The 15583-nt window shown below is 43.0% G+C and overlaps 1 protein-coding gene across 1 annotated transcript in view; it reads right to left on the bottom strand.

Annotated features, from left to right (window-relative positions):
* Window positions 1-15583, bottom strand: part of LOC142572180 (protein 5NUC-like) — an 80647-nt gene continuing 65064 nt past the window's right edge. The window contains exons 6-10 of the mRNA XM_075681113.1: window positions 14866-15066; window positions 13514-13774; window positions 10751-10903; window positions 3238-3429; window positions 1-282 (exon numbers count right to left, since the gene is read on the bottom strand). Of these exons, the coding sequence (XP_075537228.1) occupies window positions 152-282; window positions 3238-3429; window positions 10751-10903; window positions 13514-13774; window positions 14866-15066 (938 nt within the window). The 3' untranslated portion in view covers window positions 1-151. The remainder of the gene's footprint in view (window positions 283-3237; window positions 3430-10750; window positions 10904-13513; window positions 13775-14865; window positions 15067-15583) is intronic.

Genomic DNA, 15583 nt, shown 5'->3' with positions numbered 1-15583 from the left:
ACACTGACCTTATTTTGCTCTCAACTTTATTCCTTTTACACACACACACACGGAATGAACCCGCATGGCTTATTCACGAGGACGAGTGACACATCTGTTGTTCCTTTTCTCTGCGCCCTCATAACCTTGTCGGGCGCGTCACAATCGACACTCAGCGGGTCTTCGTGATTGTCGCATTACTCGTGGTTACATTCCCGTATATTTTGATACGACCTTCTACAGGGGTCTTTATTGGAGACATTTTCTTGATGTAATCTTTAAGAACTTCAAAATCCACAGGACCTGGGATGATAAGAAGTAGCACAAGTTAAGCCACTGAAGTGTTTCTTTACACACACACACACACACACACACACACACACACACACACATATATATATATATATATATATATATATATATATATATATATATATATATATATATATATATATCATTTTTTTGAATTTTAGTTGTGTCGTGCAAACGTTGTCGCACTATTCTAGAAATGCATACAATAGTCTTTCTTTTACGCTGTTTCCGATTTCACTGTCACAATATTACAAACATGCATTTCTTAGCCAGAAGATTGTATTTGTATTTGGTCATTTGTTTTGCATTGTATTTCCAACATTCATTGCTTCATGTCCTATTTACGTTTGTAAAGTGTTTACATTTTTTACGTTATGTGCATATTTGCTATACCCACCCTGTTACGGCCAAGACGGCCAACAGTAATTGATATATATATATATATATATATATATATAGACTAGAACTTATCTTTCTGCCTTACCCAAAGAAAAAGAAGGAGAAAGAGTGAGAGAGCACTTTTTCCTTTTCTCTTTATTTGTTTTATTTACATATTAACAGAAAGGGATATGGCGCACAAATATGAATGCGGCTACTCTTTGTCTCATAAACAGGTGTTAAAGTTACACATAATTTTGTACACTTATGCACATAATGGCGGAAAGATGAGAAGTCGGCGGGATGGGCGCATTTCTGATCTGGTAAGGAAGAGGAAAGCGGGAACGTATATAGGGGCGTCTTGTTTTCTTTAGCTGCACCAAATCTTTAAAAACCGTCTGTGGCAGATAACACCGTCCTAACCCTTGAACTATAACACTTGCTTAGGCGGACATTACTTACACGAGAAATTAAAAGCGTAATTGGCTAATTAGCCGAATTTCACTAAATGTTTCGCACCAATTAATTTACATCACGCATTGCAATCTACGAACTGTATAGCTAGTGATCAGCTTGCAAAGAATATCGACTTGGAGCGAATTCCCAGGATGGCACCGGTTTCGAGATATGCGCCGATAAACATGCCGTAGAAATGCACTGTTGTTTCACTTAATTTATTAATGAAAAAGGTGTTTTCTGCATTGAAGCACAATAGTAACTGGAACGCCGATGTATTACCTTAAACACGTTGAAAATTGATAACTGAGATAACTCCGATTCTGAGAATTCGTTCTGAGCAGATACGCCTTGCGAACTTGCAGGCTACAATAAGTAAATTGCAATATTTGCCGTAAACTCCCTATATAATTAATCAGTGCAAGTATGCTAATTATTGATTTAAGCGTTTTGATTACTCGTAGAAGTAATGTCCGCCTCGCCAAGTAAATTAGTTCATCCGTTAGAATTGTGTTACCTGCCACAGGCGATGCTTAAATATTTGGTGCAACTAAAAAAACACACAAGTTAAACAGAGGAGGTAAATGAAAAGAAGGGGTGGAAATGATAATGAAACAAACGCATGATGCCAAAGACGGGCATCTATCTCTGTGCTTGGTAACAATGCTTCTAGCTTATGAAGAGAAGCAGGCAATTGTCTCCACAGCGTGCATTATTTGCACGGCTGTTCTGGCCACGGTGGTGTTCAAATCAGCAAGTAGTAGCATCAAGGCTTTATTCATTTGCTTCCGCTTCGGCTTAATATGAGTGTGCAGCGCTAAGCTCTCTTGGCACTGTGATTGTTGCGAGTTATGTTCGGAGGTAGGCGTCCTTGAAGACGACGAAATTCACATGCCTTCGCTGAGTCTGGCGTTGATTGCAGGAGACTGAGCTTTCAAAATATATTCAGTAGTGGCATGTGAATATTCAAAATCTCGAATTCGGATTGATTCGAGATTTACTCGTTTGAAGCTGCCGAATATTCGTTTCCATTGAATGCTATATAACGGATAACAAGAGTTTTTGGTCTGCAGGTATGAGGATAGGTGTAAGTGGATATATGGGATCTTCTGAATGATTTTGCAGGAGCGGAGCTGCGGTTGCTATGCGGAGGCAACAGTCTCTGAGCGAACATATTGAGGAGGTCACCTCTGCGCAATAGTTTTCAGTAGCTGAAATTCCATGCCTCGCCATATGCACCCTACAAATTTGTTGTGCCTATTTAGGCAAAGCAATTTGTTAGTTATTCAAATTTAGTATGTTTGGACTTCGTCCAAACTTATGTGCGGAGCTGTATTAGTGGTGCTGTAGTATTACACATCGGCTCTTCAGCAAGCACAGCACTCTACTAGGTGAATGCGGTGATCTTAATTTCACTACTGCCAGTGCCATTGCGCACCATATACAATAACATTTCAGTTGTTTTATATTTACAAGCTTCTCAGTTGACCTGAAACCAACTCTTTACCTATATTACGCCTATCACTTAACGAACGCAAATAGCATTTTTCGTTTAGAAAGACTCGGCTAAACTTACCGCAATTTCAGCATTCGATTACACATTCGAAGGTATACTTTTTTGGGAATATTCGTAAATTGGTTACTTAGAAATGTAGCTATTCGGACACCCCCAATAATGAGCCTTTTTCGCCTGCGCTTGCAATGTCTTCACCCCATTCGAGGTACAAGGTACACGCGCTTGAGGTTTGAATAATAATAATATGGATTTCCAAGTATTTTTTTTTTGGGGGGGGGGGGGCATTGTAGCCCCTCAGAAGTTGAAGTACGTCAATAGAATGTAGTCCATCTTTTTCGTACAGAAAGTTTGCTAGGCCCTAGCAGACACCGTCGAAATATATGACGTCATGCCGAGTTAGTACGAGAAGCTCAAGGAGGTGTCGCCACTTGTCTTGTCTCTGCATCTTTTCGGGTTGTCAAGCCTTCCCTCCCGAACCAAGGACATTTTTACGGCATTGCAAAACGGTAATTTTTTAATGCCACTCAAATTATGATTATGTTCTTGATTGCCGTCGCTCTAAAGAATCAAAGGTGTATGGTAGAGCATCCACCTACCTGAATCAGTAGCGTTCGTCGCCTTCTGAAATCCGTCTCCACCTCTGACCACAAAATCAGTTGTGACGATATTGTAAACGGTGCAGTCTTCGACTGGCTGATAGACAGGTACCGTACAGTTTGTGCAGAGTATGTCAATCGATAAGACTCGTTTGTTCGGCGGTGAGCTTAAGTTGTACGCAACATGTATTCCTGAAAAACAAGCATCACACGTTTTCAAAACAAGCAGGCAGTAATGCGTATCTGTCGGAAGTAGTTGCGGCAGGTCTAGCATATGATATACGTAGTCTACTGCCTAAGACAACAGTTTTTCTCTTGCCAAGAACTTGCAGTTGGTGGGCAACCTATGTGTCGATGTTGATAGTAGAAACGGAGAACGGTCATCCGTTTTTCCACAAATAATAATAATAATAATAATAATAATAATAATCAATAATTTATTTACCGTGCCAAGGAACAACCTTGAGGCCTAAGTGTTGGCGCACGCATATGTTAATAAGAAAAGCCCTGGGGAATTTAGGTTAAAGAAATGAATAGGAATATAAGTAAAAAAATGAATAAAAAGAACAATGTCGAAGAGAAAAGTGTACGTACAATAAGGCGCAAGGTCAATACAAAAGAAAAAAAATGAGGAAGGCAGTTGAACAATATGTGAAACCATGATATAACAGTGTAAAGCTCGGAAAAGAACATTTAGAGCGAGTTATGAAAAATGTCAGAATAATGAAAACATGCGTTATAAAGATTTGGTATTCTGTGGACGACTGAGCGTAGGGGATGACAGGCAGGAACATGGAAAGGTCTATGTTCTAATAATAATAATAATAATAATAATAATAATAATAATAATAATAATAATAATAATAATAATAATAATAATAATAATAATAATAATAATAATAATGCTGATCGTCACCCGAAAAAGAAGAACAACATAACATTTCGTTATTCTACTTAAAAGAATTTGAAGCAGTGAATATTACGATGTCAAAGCGTTCTGGAAGTTAATTTCACCATAGCTCCTTCAATAATTATTTCAGCGTGTTTTCCGAAGCCGCGTTAAAAATTAATGCATTAATTAATTGATGATCAGAAGTGTTTTTTTAAGCTCCCAAGAACAACCCCGAGGGTCTTCGTGGTGGCGTACTCGGCAAAACAACGCACAGGAAAAACAGTGCACGCCCGCACGCACTCACACACATACACACGCGCGTACACATAAAGAACATAATTTCGCGAATGTAGATTTTAACAGATCACAAAATGTGTGCACGAACAGAATACAAAGCAAAAGTGGAGAAACAGAGAAGGATTACAGAATGACGGAACACACAATAGATGAGAGCTTTAATTCAGTTATTGAAGTTCTTCTGCAACTACTTTCAGGAAAGTATTATAATTAGGCATGAATATATCCAGGCACTCTGAATGGGCTTTATACGTCGCATTCACTCTACATAGAGGGTCACAAAAATCTTAAGGCTGAAAGGCGCGCTGTTTCCTTGTGCTTTTCTGCGGAATGTAAAAGCGCACATTAGAAAGCAAGTGCAAGCAGCAGATATTTCGATGTAAATATTTGTGAAGAAAAAGAACAACCGATTTATAGCGTCTACAGGTGAGTGTAGGTAACGTGAGTGTCTGTGTTTGCTCTATCGAGATGGAAGGCTTTCGACAGAATCGATGTTTAAATATAGGTGTGAACTTTTTTTGTACATTTTCGAGAAGTTCACAATTTGACTTACAAGTGCCCCCCCCCCCAAAAAAAAAAAAACAACGGAGGCGTACTCAAGAACTGGAAGGCACACGCTCTTGTATAAAGTTACGAATGGCCCAGGTTGTTTGAAGTCTCTCGTCACCCGACATACTGAGCCGAGCGTTCGAAGTGCACGCTGCCTCGTTTGTTGAGCGTTTGGTGAGAAACTCGGAGAGCTATGGAAGTACACTCCAAGGTCCTTTGTTCCTTGAGCTCTTGGCAGGAGAACTTCTTTAACACTATAGGGAAGTAAAGTCCTGTTAGTCTTCCGCGCGAAGCTTACGACTTTCGGTTTTCATGCATTTATGACCAGCTTGGTTTTCAACGCACCATGAAGCAAAATTTGCAATGTCCTTCTGAAGAGCGGTGAAATCATTAGCATATTTTACCGCCTTGAAAAGTTTCGCGTCATCAGCATATACCAAAATTGAAGAGTTTTGAATGACTGCCGAAATATCATCAATAATAAACAGCGAGAAAAGAAGAAAGCCCAGGACAGACTCTTGAGGAACTCTACTTGTAACCGCATAAAGTTCTGACGACTGACGCTAACGTTGCAGTACCGGTCGCGTAAGTAGCTTTTTATCGGCGCTGTGACAGAGGGTCGCAGATCAAGTTGTGTCAACTTATGGAGGAGTATCCTGCGGCATACGATATCAAAAGCCTTGCTTAATAATAATAATAATAATAATAATAATAATAATAATAATAATAATAATAATAATAATAATAATAATAATATTATTATTATTATTATTTATCTCTGCCTGTTCTTCGCGCTCTTAGTTTAAGCAATGGGGCACAAATATTATTATTATTATTATTATTATTATTATTATTATTATTATTATTATTATTATTATTATTATTATTATTATTATTATTATTATTATTATTGATGCCATCTTACAATATTCGTACATCAGAAGGCAGGCTCGTCAAAGCCAAGGAGGTGGCTTGTGCGACTTGGCCTGGCACGTCAAACAAAAACAATATGGAAACATGTACAGCAATGAAAAACTGGTGAAGCTCACCGCAACAACAAAATGGAACAGAAACTCAGTTAAAATCAGTCACGACAGAAATACAAGAAACGAGAAAAAGAGAACAGCATATAATATTTGCACCGTCGGCGGAGCCCTCTGCGCCAGGAAAACTAAAGATCGCAGTTCAGGAAGCGAGAACTGCGATGTCTGCGAAATGTATAAGGCCTCACACATCCCCGAAAAACGATATTGAAGACGCAATAGAAAGAACACTGACGCTAATACTTGCCGACACCGGCGCTGCACTTTCAGTGATAGATGCCCGAATTTCCCCAATATAGGAAAAGTGATGACGCCGCTTACTGGACTGTTTCTTCGGATTGCCAGCGCGCAGTACGTCGAGCCATCCGGCGCCTGCATCGTTCGTGACGTCCTTCAGGAGGTCCTTTATATAATAAAATTCATCGTGTTGCCATCATGTTCGCACGACGTCATATTAGGTTGGAACTTTCTCTCCACACATCATGCGGTCGTTGACTGCGCCCGCGCCGAAATCGAGCTGTTTCAGTTTTCGGACGATATTATCACTGACCACAAGGACCGTTGTCGCAAAATTGCTGTTTCAGAAGACACCTTTGTATATGCCTGGTCTTCCACTCTTGTCAGTATCTCTTGTGACTCTGTAGATGACGGCACAGTACTCTTCGCTCCGTCTGAACTCTTAGTTCGCCGCCGTTCACTATACCACTGCCGTTCGCGGTCCTCGAGTTCAAAGCTGGCGCCTCTCTCATGTGCGTCTCAAGCCTATCGGCTGAACCAATTACTTTACGCCGCCGTGAAAGCCTTGGCCGAGCAGAGCCACCTGCCTCATCTTCAATATTTGATATGACGGACGACTCCACTTATCTTGCCGCTCTAGAGGCATCGCCTCCTCAGTCACTGCCGCGTTCTTTTACGCCAGTGACTTTACGACGACGCAGCGGGACGAACTTCTTCGCTTGCTCCAAGGCTTCTCTTCCTCTTTTGACTGCCAAGCAACATCACTCGGCCGCACAACTACTGTTTCGCACACTATTAACACTGGGAGCCATGCATCCATTCGACAGCGTTCCTACCGAGTATCCCTACCGAGTATCAATGACCAGGTGAACGATATGCTCAAACGCGGTGTCATCCAGCCTTCTAGTAGTCCCTGGGCATCACCAGTCGTGCTAGTTAAAAAAGAAGATGGCACTGTACGATTTTGCGTCGATTATCGAAGGCTTAACAAGATTACCCGAAAGGATGTATACCCTTTGTATATCCCGTATTGACGACGCACTTCACTGTTTGCAAGGAGCGGAGCTTCTTTCCTCCTTTGATCGCTCTGGCTACTAGCAGGTGCCCATGGATGACGCTGACTGTTCTAAAAACCGCGTTTGTATATCCAGACGGCTTGTATGAATTCACTGTAATGCCATTCGGTCTGTGCCACGCGCCCGCCACCTTTGAACGCATGATGGACGGCATCCTACGCGGCCTGAAGTGGCATACTTGTCTCTGTTACCTCGACGACGTTGTCGTCTTTTCCCCTGATTTTCCGACCCATCTTCGCCGTTTACATCAAGTTTTTACCTGTCTCCGGAATGCCGGTCTCCAGCTTAACTTAAAAAAGTGCCGAATTGCGGCTGGAACACTCACTATATTAGGACACGTTGTCTCCAAAGAAGGCATTCTTCCTGATCCTGTTAAACTTTGCGCCGTATCCGAATTTCCGAAGCCCATTCACTTGAAAGCACTACGTAGCTTCATTGGCCTATGCTCCTATTTTCGACGTTTCGTTCGCAATTTCACTACTGTGATCGCGCCACTAGGCCAACTTCTCCAAGGCGACAATGAACTTTCTGCAGGCGCGCTTGGATCAAAATGGCGCAAAATTTACGGAGACGTGAGTAGGCGACGAAGAGTTGTAAAGGCATCATCAGAGGCTTCCGACCAAGCAGAAAGTTCATTGTCATAGGTTCATAAACCCCCTTACACCAATTGTAAGGGGGGGTTTATTCGGCTCGTAGAGCAGCAGCGACAAACTCTGCACCAGCAAGTAGGGCGCAGACGAACTCGCTACGAGCCATGCGATGGGGCAACGGGGCTTTTCAACCTGCCGACCTTCTTCGTCACATGTTATACATAGCTTATAGTGCCTTCAACAGCTTTTTCAAGTTTCGTTTTGTGGTTGCAGTAAATACATGATCAGGTAGGTCATTTAATATTCTTGGGACATAAGCATACCTACTAGCTTTGCCAAATCTTGTGTTGCAGCAGGGTACTATAAAGCTTAACGTTCTCCGGAGGAGCCGGCAAGCAATATATTCCTGCTTGAAATCCGGTTGCCAAGCGTTTCACTACCATTTTTTCGTTGATGAACAGGAACTTTCGCATAGCCTTGGTGTTTCGGCTGAGCGGCCGCCAACCGAAGGCTCGGCTGGCGATGCTCGTACGCGTAAATTGATATACGTAATATGATAGCAGCCAAGAGGGCGCCACGAAAGGCTGTGCGTCGGAATATTAGACGCGAAAACGCCGAGATAAATCGCGAGATACGCACACCATAAGAAGTGACGTGACTCGAAGACGAATGTGCGCATGAGCGTCTGCTCGCTCGTCCTCGCCCGCGGTCCTGCTGTCGTGCGCCCATGCCACGTGGCGCACGTGCAAGCCAATCGTCTCGAAGAAGAGCCACTTGGCGTTGGCATGAGATAAGTATACGTGCAGTTTAAACAAAGTGTCCTCCATAGTTATTGATGCGAAAGCGTCAAATAGCTAATTGAGCGAAAAATCCGGCGTCCGGCGTATCTAGCAGCTAAATCCTCAATCGTGGAGGCGCACTCGTGACGCCACGTCACGAGCCTGAGCGGGCGAATCGGAACATCATCGTGTCAGCTGTTCTGTAAGGGGGCAACGCCGCTATGCTACGTCACCGTCGCTCTCGGTAGCCTTTGTTATCGGGGCGTTCCTTGACCACGCAATCGCCTGCGTTCTAACTGTTCGGTAAAGCCAAATCAAAACGCGCCGAGCGTCTCAACGCGTTCGCTTGCCCGCGAGTAGTTCACAACTCGAAGGACCGCTCAGCAACGTTCAATCGGACATCAATGCTTCCGTATTCACAACTGATAAGAAGCGCTTAGGTGTCCTCGAATTTTTTGCGTGCATACGTGCAGTTTAAACAAAGTGTACTTTGCATGTACTTTATCAGTGGTTCTAACTTTACCAGCTCTCCCGCTGCACCTTGAACCCCTCATAAGTTACTAGGTGCTACCTCGGGCCACGGTGGTAGAAGAGCCTACCACCGTGCCTCGGACCTTTAGTCAATGTGTATGCATTTGTGCGCGCGACTTCATTTTGCCAATTTTTGCCAGTAGTGGCAAAGATGAAGAAAAACTCGAAGATTTATGCTATCCCAAGCAGGAATCTGTTTTGTGACTGGCCAAAATATACGCAAGACTTTATAAGCGATTCATTCTGTCTTGTGCAATTCCTTTGCTCTCCCAGAGACTTTTCATGTCTCGCTATATTCGAGCTGTGTATGAAAACTTGCGGTTCTTTTTTTTTAAAGAAGAAACATCAAGAGATCCGTAAGGTACCAACGTACCCATATGACCCAAATTGATTTCAAGCCAAAAGGCCCAGACGTGACACCCAAAAAATATTTGTCAATTCGGGCCCCAACTAGCTGGCCTCTAACGTGACGCTGGTAAAACGAAGGGTAGAAATTCGGCCTTGTTGGCACGATAAACTGTAAGCGAAGCGCAAGAAGCAAGGACAGGCGTACCCTTCGTGCTGCACCTTTCGTCTCCCGTTGTTTCTTGCGCTTCACTTGCAGACGGTGAGCGAGTGAAAAAAACTTTATTGCAGAGACCAAGCTGTTGATGCCCGTGTGTTGGTGCCCTAAAAGAAGAAAGTCCGGATTACTGATTACGGATAAACATAAAAAAGAAAACGGATGTCGTGCAGAGGCGATAAATGAAGACGTAGTTCCATGCTGTGGACGGTTATATATGCTTTAAGAACGGGGATATGTCACTGGCATTCGACTACAAATGACAAAAGTGATGTCGCACGCTGGAAACGAAGGAGTTGTGGCGTTACGGAAATAGTCGAAGTTCCAAGTCAATTCAAGATCAACTTTTCTTTTTTTGTCTACCGGTTTTGCAACCGATGAGGTGAATGCGCCTCAACACAGATACACAAATATTCGAAACAAATGCCTCGCGTAAGGCTTTTATTTGATAAAGGTTCGCCGTTCTATTTTTACCGTTATTTTGCTGCTGTTATCAGCTTCCCCTTAGCGATTTGTGTTTTTGGTTGATACGTGCGCCTGCATTTGTCTTTCAATATATTTAAGACCTACAGTACTATGTACTACCCTAAAATTTGCTGTATTTACCATGCCCCTTTTGTGGGCTTTTAGGGAGCGCCAAAATGAAAAGTTTCGCTGACTCTTTCGTACCATTATGCCCGTCAGTAGCACTTCGTCTTCAGAGCGGTTCTCGCGAACAACATAAAATTCTCTCGAAGCTTCCTCGATCGGGGTACATGAACCGCTGTTTGGGAAGCGGTGCCTGAAGTTATGCCCGTCTGCTTAGCCTCGAAAACCACACGCGCTGGTTGTATAACTCTAAGTATGGACAGCTGGACTAGTTGGTTATGATTAGCATTAGCGTTCGTGTTGTCTTTCTCTCCTCGTCCGTGTCCAAATGTGCGCTGGAACTATGTTTCATAAGGTTGAATAACTTACCGGACACTTGAAGAAATTGTCCTTTTCTGTTCTCGTAGCTGTAATTTGCAACAGAGTGTTCGAACATTTGTTTCAGCTGGTAGCCGTACAAGGTTACAACAAGGAGGGTTTGCCCGAACGGTGCTGTCTGCAGCACGTCTCCAAATGTAATATCTTGAAGAAAAGAAAGGAGAATAATGTGGCTTCGTGCATCACCAGAAGGGGCCAGAGGTGGGAAAATGCCATCACATATACAAGTGTAAAGACGATAATTACAATATTTACAAAATAAGATCTACACTAAAATACGAACCAGCACAAAAAAGACTTAAAGTTACGGAGAAAAGCAACTTCCTGTTGCCTGTTGCATTTGTTCGCATTTTTCTACTCAATTGAAAATAAGACTAATAAATGTAGGGACCCTCTAATGGTGGGTGGCGTTTGTTATCCATTTTCCATAGCGGTGCTGTTAGAGCGCATTCACACCAGCGTTTAGCAGAGGTCGCGCGACCAGTCAGGACTGACGACCAAGGAGTGACTCCCAGTGACCGATGTTCGCACCAGCAGGCATTATATTTATCCATCCCCACACGGAAATCTCTCGCGTCTTGTCGCACCACCATCGTCACGTAAAAATAAGCGTCGGCGTCTACAGCACCGCGTATTCCTGCACCACCGTTTGGTTCAGCAGCTTTGCGACTGCAGTTGCGTCTGAAAAATCGATTAACGATCGACTGACCCAAAACAATCGCGCTCCGACAAACGCGGCCATTTGCGACAAGCTGCGACCAGTCGCTTTGCAACCACTTTGGATGCACGACCTCTGTATTGGTTGCACAAGTCGTCTGTGTGAATGAGCCGTGCGACGGATTGTTCTATATCCTCAAAAATGTGCATTTAACCCCGAACTTTCGAATGATCGAACTTCCTCTATTTCATGTAGTTCTGTATAAATAGCTGCTTGCCTTCTCCTTGAAGCAGATACTTTAGTAAAGCTCCAGCATTTTTTTAATAATCAAAATATCGCATAATACTAGTCGTTAAATGATTGATTTATAGATATTAACGCTCCACAGCAACACATGCGCTACGACAGGTGCCGTAGTAGGGAACCCCGAATTAATTCTGCTCAACGGCAGTTCCTAAACTTGCATGCAAAGTACGATACTGCAGCTTTCTTTGCGTTGCACCCCCGTCGGAACGCGGTCTCTGCAGACGGAAATCGAACAAACGAACTCCTTCTCAACATTGCAGCGCCTGACCATGCCAACTCAGTCGTTGGGCCTAGATGCAGCCAGCCAGCCCTTTCTAATGTTTAGCCGTTGTTCTTAAAACATAGTTATTTCGACATATTTCACCATCCCTCTGGAGAATTCTCCCCACGCGCAAACAGTGGTTGCGGGAATATATTGGCGCAAAGTGCATATGTTGGACTTAGCGGTGCAAATAAACCCTCCGGAAGGTCCACTACGGGCTCGAGCTTAATGGTGGAGTGTCGCGATGCGTTCGGTCAAATTCGTGGAACGTGCATGCATCGTGCTTTTATAACTGAACTCTCAGAGATCATTTTTCCCTCACCGCTTTGAGTGTGGCAGGAAATCATCTGTTTGCGTAGTACAGTTGCGACAAATTGACGTGGCGTTGCTTTCGTTGACAGCTTCGAGAACTATTTGTAAAAATTAAAAGGTTTTTTTTTTTTGAAGAGAAATAAACATAAGTTTCAGTTCAGTGCTGTTTTCATCGAAAAATTGAAGCAAACGGGGAATGAATATATATATCCTTTTGTGCTCGACTGGTTCCGAGACCAGTCCACAGGGCATCAATTACATAAGTTATGCAAATAGTTGGTGCCGTTAACTGCGCTTTAAATGAATGAATGAATGAATGAATGAATGAATGAATGAATGAATGCCTTATTCGCACGATTCTAACTAGCAGCTTTTTTGAATAAAAGTACGTTCAAGTTTGCATGCGCGGTACAATCGTAACTAATTCTCAAAATCAAAACCGAAACCGATTCTTACTAAAAATAAAAAGCTCAATGCAAGGTAGCTAGCCACACTGTCATCGAACGGATGTTGTTTGTTTACGGTTTATGCCTTAGTTTGAGGTCGTCATTTTCGAGTTTGCTGAACGCCTGTAACAGCGCTTCGACTCAACCGCCTTTTGTCAAGGCATTCCAGTGAAAGGACAAAAAAAAAAGACATTTGTTTGTTTTTGTATGTTCCATAAAAGCGTTTCAACACGGTAAGCGTTGACTCTGGTTTCGTTACTTGACGTGCGCAGTAGAATTGGCCCAAGGTTATTATTTTTGTTTAATATCTGGGCAGTAATATAACTGCGCATTACAATCGGAGCGCGGTAGAACCGTGCAAGTACGGTAAATAAATAAATGTTGAAGGAAACATCTGTCCTAGAAATTTACTCTTTGTTGCGCTATGAAATTCGTGATGCGACAGTGTTCTCTGCACCAAAACAGCGCCGTTTGGCTTGTTTTCAATGGAAACTATGTATTGTGGCTCTCTAAAATCATGCATAGGGGTGGGAGCCTCGGTTGATTTCCGTTTATTAGAGAGGGGAGTCGGAAAACTGCCCACACTTCTGAGCGGTCTCCGAATAAGTAGCGTACAGAGCTGACCAACAATTTTAACGAACGACGCGACTGTCTATGGGTGGCTGCTACGAGCAAGTATTTTTGCACAAGCCAGCTCTGGCTTCCCCCAAGATACTTTACCGCTTTATGCAGTCACAGTGTGTGGTACAAAGTGGTAAAAGCTCCCTCACTTCCTTGCTCAATCGGTGCCCTGATGGTTCCCCCGTTGAGCACGGCCGCGTTCACGTCAGACCACAGCTCGGGGCTGGAGCTGTTCTTGTCGGCGTAGTAAGAGAAGTACGCGTCCGTCATCAGGTTGCCCAGGTTGCATTCGCGCAGGCGACAGATGTTTTCAGCTTGCTCCAGCAGAACCTTCGAGTAGCCGATGCTTTGTTCCATCGCAGCGGTGACGTTTGGCTTGTATTTCTTGATAATATCTAACATGTCTTTATCTGAAGAAAGGCAAGAAACATAGTCACACCTGTGTTGTAAGTAATTCAGCGTGAGTCAAATAATAAAGCTATTTTATCGTGAAGCATTAATAAAGGTATTTTCTTATAAAGAGCTAAAATTTTAGGACACTTAAGCTTCGCCTTTTGAGAGTGGAACGCGATGGAATTAAAAGAACCATGACTGCTTCTCAGGCTTCCCGACAACTGCAGCTTATGTAACCGTAGTGTTTACCGGGAAACGCTGTAGGCGAACGCTATGCACGAAGGTGAGCTTTCTAGTAGAAACGCGGCCTCTTGCGTGAGTCGATTCCGGATGTAGTACACCGCTGCGCCAAAACTGACATAATTTTCATATTTATGTTCTTGTTTCACGCTTTAATATGTCAGTCTAAGAAGGTTTAACATAAAAGGCATGCGGTGTCGGTGTTTTTTTGATGAGATATGTTTGTGGGCTGTCATTGTCAAAATTTGGAGGTATAAATTTGCCAAAGATGTAAGACAAAGTATGAGCAATTTCAGTGACAGAATGGTGGGGCAATATAACCTGCACATACCGCATGTCACATAGCAAAGTGTGGCCCATACATATACCTAAATATATACGGGAACGAGTGAACGAACAAGTCGCAGCAAGTCAGAGAACAAGGCAGGCCTGAACTTTAAGAATAAATTATCATTTTAGCACAGTAAAAACTTACAACTCGCTTAGAACGCAGCCGTGGCGTAATATCTGCTTAAAGTTATGTGAAGTATTCTCTGATAACGTTTTGCTTTCGCTATACGTATGTGCATCAGGCATTCCATAGAGGCTTCGAGAACTATAATCATATCCACAGTGAATTTGAGTCGTTGCTGCTTGCCATCATTTCCACTGCAGTAGTGCACCACGAAAGGTGGTTTTTACCCTGCCTTGTTCAAAATAGAACCATATAGCATGCTATTATCGCTTGCGGGTTGAATATTTGTAGCTAATGATTGCTAACACCAACATGCATATAACTTTAAAAAAACACTGCCTTTTAAGCACCTCTACGCACTGCTTGTTGCTCTTGAAGTTGGATTTATGCATGCAGGGAACGTGCAGCTTTTACCTTCGTTCACGGATGCATTCATGAGAATTGGGTTTCCACTCCAGTTTACTGCATGGCCTTGCTCATCAAACGTAGCCTGAAGAAATCCGAGAAACTTTCCGAACCAGAAATCTTGGACAATTAGAGCAGAGCCATTCCCTGTTCTGTTCACAACTGTTGGGTAGTCTCCCTCGGGTTTGTTTTCGGGAGGATATCCTTCTCCTGAAATGCAGATAATATCATTTTAGACGTTGAACTTAATCTTCTAAGTTTCGAAGAATCCAAAGTAGCTTACTGCGAGGCTATGGTTTGTTTTTCTGAGAAAAGCGCTGAGGAACGCGTGCACTCCCGCACCGCACTATTGTTCACATATATAACGCATAAGAACGCGTGCCTCGTTTTACAAAACACACAGACCCCTGGTATAGCATTCCGCCGGCCGTGTGCAAATAACGATTTTCAAGTGCTGCGCTATTCTCTCCTAAACATATTAAACAGGTTTAAACGAACAGATGAGACTGTATCTGGTTTGCCAAGAAATGCTGCATTGCAAATGCTGTGTTGAATGCGCTGTATTTTTTTATTGAGTTTTTATGTTTTCTGGAGATTTATATTGCACTTATTGTTTATCTTGAGGAGGGTGCTATGTTCACATTCCTGTGTCGTTCCATTCTGCTTCCTTAGTGGTTCATATGGTGGGGCTAGTCAAGCAGCCGATGTGCGGCTTTTATCCCAATAT

The sequence above is a fragment of the Dermacentor variabilis genome, chromosome 2 (genome assembly GCF_050947875.1).
Source record: "Dermacentor variabilis isolate Ectoservices chromosome 2, ASM5094787v1, whole genome shotgun sequence".
Taxonomy (NCBI): Eukaryota; Metazoa; Arthropoda; class Arachnida; order Ixodida; family Ixodidae; genus Dermacentor; species Dermacentor variabilis.
The sequence above is the reverse complement of the archived record's forward strand: the minus strand, read 5'-3'. Positions and strand labels throughout refer to the sequence as shown.